General features: G+C 43.1%; 1 protein-coding gene and 1 non-coding gene across 2 annotated transcripts; both read left to right on the forward strand.

The window, feature by feature from the left end:
- Positions 1–184: 184 nt before the first annotated feature.
- TRNAR-CCU lies at positions 185–257 on the forward strand. Its single transcript has one exon. It is a non-coding gene; the product is annotated as a tRNA-Arg (tRNA).
- A 565-nt stretch (positions 258–822) lies between these two features.
- Positions 823–4,150, forward strand: FMC1 (formation of mitochondrial complex V assembly factor 1 homolog). The gene is made up of 2 exons (XM_006185347.3): positions 823–1,029; positions 3,855–4,150. Exons 1-2 carry the CDS (start codon positions 892–894, stop codon positions 4,056–4,058), a joined length of 342 nt encoding a protein of 113 aa, XP_006185409.1. The 5' UTR covers positions 823–891; the 3' UTR covers positions 4,059–4,150.
- Positions 4,151–4,610: the final 460 nt, after the last annotated feature.

The following is a 4,610-nucleotide window of genomic DNA, read 5'->3' on the forward strand; positions in this document are numbered from 1 at the left end:
GGTAAAATCTTTGTAGCTGTAACGCGGGTTTTTGTTACTTGAACTACAACTCCCAGCATGCCTCGCCCCTCATAATGCTGTTAGTTGTGGTTTTCTAGGATAGGTTGAGAGGATATTGGGATGACGATGACGTATGAAACAGGAAAAACATTGAATACGTTGTTTGAGCAGGTTGTTCACATAAGCCCCAGTGGCCTAATGGATAAGGCATTGGCCTCCTAAGCCAGGGATTGTGGGTTCGAGTCCCATCTGGGGTGGTTGACGTTTTTTTGCCTTTTAGTAAGTTTAAATAAACCTTTAAATAGAACGTTTGCCTTTTTCCTTAAGTATTTATAGCAAAATAGGCTAACTTAATTTTCCTCTTCAAAGATGGGAAGTGTATGTGTAGTTTTTCTATACTTGGAGCTACAGTGTGCGAGTCAGAATACTTCCTCTGAGTCGTGGTCTTGTTAAGATTTCTGGGAAGTCAATTTTCATATTCCCCCTAAAAAAACAAAAACAAAAACAACCCTCAAAGTTTTCTGTTTCAAATCGACATCAACTTCTGACACGCCCTTAATTTTCTCGCGACTCAGCGGGAAGTCAGCTAATGGCGTCTGAAGTGACGCAGTCAGAAAAGGACCTCCTTTTCCCTCCCCCGGCCCGTTCTCCAGGCAATTTGGTTACACTTGGCTTTCGTTTGCTTTTCCCTTAACTCCTTAGGGCGTCTCTCGGCGTTCGATTAACAACGCTCCGCAGAGAAGGGAAGTGAGACCTCCCACTGCCCTGCAGCTGATAGGTGGAACCGGCAGTCTGGTTCCCACCGTACTATGGAGCAGGTGGGCGGGGGGTGGGGGTGAGGGAGTGAGAGGCGTAGGGCGCAGGCCCGCACCAGGCTTGGAGGACGGGGAAATGGCGGCGTTGGGGTCGCCGGCGCGCACCTGGCTAGGCCTTCTACGGGAGTTGCGCTACTTGAACGCGGCCACTGGCCGACCCTATCGCGACACTGCGGCCTATCGGTACCTCGTGAAGGCTTTCCGAGCACATCGGGTACGAAGCCCGTGTCGGGACGTTCTAGCGTCCCTTTCCCGGGGCGGGAGGGAGAATGGGGTCTGGGCGGCGGTAGAGTGCGCTGGCCTCCTGCTCGTTTCTGAGGCCGACCCTCCCACCCGGCCCTGCTCCGGCCAAGCAGGCCCCATGCGCTGGTCTACCGCCTAAGCCCGGGAACTAACCGAGGACCGGCGGGAGAGCAAAACCGACCCTGAAGATTTCATTGGCTGTCTTCGGCCCTGTGCGGAAGGGAAAGTCAGAGGAAAGTAAAATGGAGATGATAGAAAGGGACAAGAAAAAAGATGTTTTGGTGGAGAGTGTAGGGTCACTAGCCACAGCATCTATCCACCACCCTCCTTCTCCTAGTAGAGGTATTCTGAGAAGTAATTTTTGATGTAGAGAGGAATACTAGGAGCTTCTTGAAGAGTAGGACAGTGTTTACTTTTGTACCCTCTATGCCACTTCAGAAAATGGTGCCTTGTAGAGCAGAACTAGAAACGTCTAATGAGGTTGTACTGTCATTTACATTAACGTGATATATGACCAGATAGTTTTACCGTCTGTAGTGGATAAATATGAACATATGGTAGGCCACCCTTGGAAAATTCCTTTGTGAAATCCACACTCCATACCCCAATTATACAAGATCGGATGGAAGATAGTTTCATTTTTCAAATGGGGCAACTGAGGCTCGGGGACAGTTGATCTGTACAAGCATGTGAATAGAATCTAGGTTACTTGGTTCCAAATAAGTCTTCCATTTAATTGCTTTCTTTAGAGATACGGATCTGGCTTGGAAAGAAGTTGTAGGCTATCTCAGAAATAATAAATTGGAGAGTCAGCTTGGGCTTCAGGGAAGGAAATTTACCGTCCTTTGAGCATTGTGGGAAAGGGGAGAACCGTCATCCTAACTGTTGATTTTCTAAGCCATGGAAGTTAGAGTGCAAAATGTTAGAACTAAAATTGAACTAATTTGTAAAAGGCCACAATATTAGGGACTTCTAGGAACTTGGCTAAAAATGACGAATAAGATCCAAATGGGTCCTGTCTTAAGAAGATTACAATCCACCTGAGGACACTAACCAATCAGTTAAACAAGTGCAAAAGAAGTAAACAGACTGCAAGGGTCCTGGTATACAGAAGGGGTAGCCCTTCGATAAGCAGGGACTTGAAGAATGAATTGACTTAGCAAGTAAATAGGGGGAGGGGAAGATGAGGTCAAGGTGAAGAAGTTGCACAACTGAAAGCCCAGAGCTGAGAGGAGCTGCCAGTTGAGAACAGTTAAGGCTGGGGGTGTGGTGGGTGAAGTGGAGGAAGATGGGGTACTCGATAGGCAGGAATTTCTACTTTATTGTAACTGTAATGGGAGATCACTATAGGGTTTTTACAGGTGAAGTGATTATAGCTGTACCTTATGAAAGCAACATGATTGCTTTTGAGAGAAGCTTGGTAATGGCTCTGGAATTCCTTGGAAATAACATCTGAAATTCATGGTACAAATTCCAGGAACACCAGTCTGTGGAATGCATATGAGGATGTGGGGAATGGTGTTTATTTCTTGCTCAGTGGCTCAGAGCTAACTTGCTAGTCATCTATGCCCATTTCCTCTCTCCTTTCCCTAAATTGAAGGGATTCCGTTAGGGAGTAGTCTCCCCTTTCTCCTTAGGGAAAATACAGTTTTCTAATTCATTAGATCTCTTTTGGTCTATTGCGGTTCACTTACTATGTTATGTTGCTGACCCTGCTCTCCCGAGTCCTCATGATTCAGGCTCTGCTGGGTCAAGATAAGTTATCTCCTGTTCTACGCTAACAGAATTCCTATCAATATAGACTTATATAATAGAAATGTTACCCTTTGTTGTTTGACATTAGTGTTGTGCTCTCAAATTTTTAATTATAAAAAGTTAAATTGATTAAAGCAGATGAATTCTATTTTTGAGCAGCTTGTAAGTGCCATTTTCACTTTTATGACCTGCAAATCTTAAACCACACTTTCTAGTTTTCAGAGTCCAAACTTAGACAGTCAAATAAAGACAGGGCAAAGAAAGACATATGTAGGCATTGGTGCCCAGAGATTAATCCGTACTTGGATAAGGCTCCTTAAGTTACTTGAGGCTATGCACACATATCTGTCTCACCTTTCCTGTCCCTTTCTCACAACCTCAGAATATAAAACTTGTCAAGTTAAGTCTGTGTACTAATTTACTTAATCTGGAAGTTAATTATGATGAAGGAAAAAAACAGGGTTTGGGAGTCACCAGGGACTTCAGAATGGATATGGAGTTTCCAGCTTCTTAAGGTCATCAGAATACAGATTTTTAAGATGAATAAGTGAATTGTGAGAGCAAGGAAAATTAAGTAATATCAACATATTCATTTTACTTTATATATAAAACCTTCATTTTGTTACTGCTGAGGACAAAGCTATTTTTCAGATAAAGTTTTTAATTTTCATTGAAATGAAAGGCATATGCCACATTAAGTCCACAGTCTCATAAAATAAAGCCGCCCTTCATTTGTTTGAAGGGGAGAAAGTTCTATATTTTATTCCTTAGGCAACATTAATGATCAGTGACCTGATTCTAGTTCCCCATCTCTGCCATTAACCAACCATGGAGCCTCTCTCTGGGCTTTAGTTTCCTCATTCATTAAATAAGGGTGTTGAAAGAAGAGAGAACTTTTTCCAGTATTAAAATTGGAGGACACCCAATGAAATGCTTTAGTGAAACTCCTTGTAAAATTCCTCTTCAACTAACTGGAGGCCAGCTTTCCTAATCAGCAATTACAGATTGCCTGTATAATATCTGACCTTGCTACTTCTCTAGGTCACCAGTGAGAAGTTGTGCAGAGCCCAGCATGAACTTCATTTCCAAGCTGCCACCTATCTCTGCCTCCTCCGGAGCATCCGAGCACACGTGGCCCTTCATCAGGAATTTCATGGCAAGGGTGAGCGCTCAGTGGAGGAGTCGGCTGGCTTAGTGGGTCTCAAGTTGCCCCAGCAGCCTGGAGGGAAGGGCTGGGAGCCATGAAAATGGAGAGATTCCTTGGATGCTGCCTTCGTACAAGAATTTAATCATTTCTTTTGATATGTATTTATCATTAAATTCTTTTTTAAAGTTTAGGGGTTTTCTTTGTAATTTTGTTGACTGTTTCTTAGGTTTCATCTTTACTCAGTGAATTTACTGACGTTCTTACACTAGGCTGATGTTCTTGATTTAGTTAAAAAAAAAACCCTATTTTTATTTTAAAAGTAATAACACCCTATTGGTAAGGAATTCACATGGTATATAGGTACATAACGTAAAGCCCTCTTATCTTTTCCCTTGCCCCTCCCAACCCCGTTATCAGGTGGTAACAATTACTAGCAATTAGGTGGGCATCTTTCCAGATGTTTCCTATGCATAAACAATTATACAGATAGACTTTTATTAAAAAATACACAAATATGATGTTATGGTCCTGGTAGAAAACAGATGGCACACTCAACTAGGGTTACTGAGGAGAGTGAGTTAGTGAAGGGATATATAAAGATGTGGGTTGAATTAAGGTCAGCAAGATGGGCTAGCAACAGTGGGCACTGT

Source organism: Camelus ferus, chromosome 7 (genome assembly GCF_009834535.1).
Source record: "Camelus ferus isolate YT-003-E chromosome 7, BCGSAC_Cfer_1.0, whole genome shotgun sequence".
NCBI classification, from domain to species: Eukaryota; Metazoa; Chordata; class Mammalia; order Artiodactyla; family Camelidae; genus Camelus; species Camelus ferus.

Excerpts from the sequence above, each read along its gene's own strand:
- FMC1 (XM_006185347.3), top strand. The coding sequence starts at position 892 with ATGGCGGCGTTGGGGTCGCCGGCGCGCACCTGGCTAGGCCTTCTACGG. Across the intron at positions 1,030-3,854 it reads AGGCTTTCCGAGCACATCGG|GTCACCAGTGAGAAGTTGTG; the intron begins GTACGAAGCCCG and ends CTACTTCTCTAG.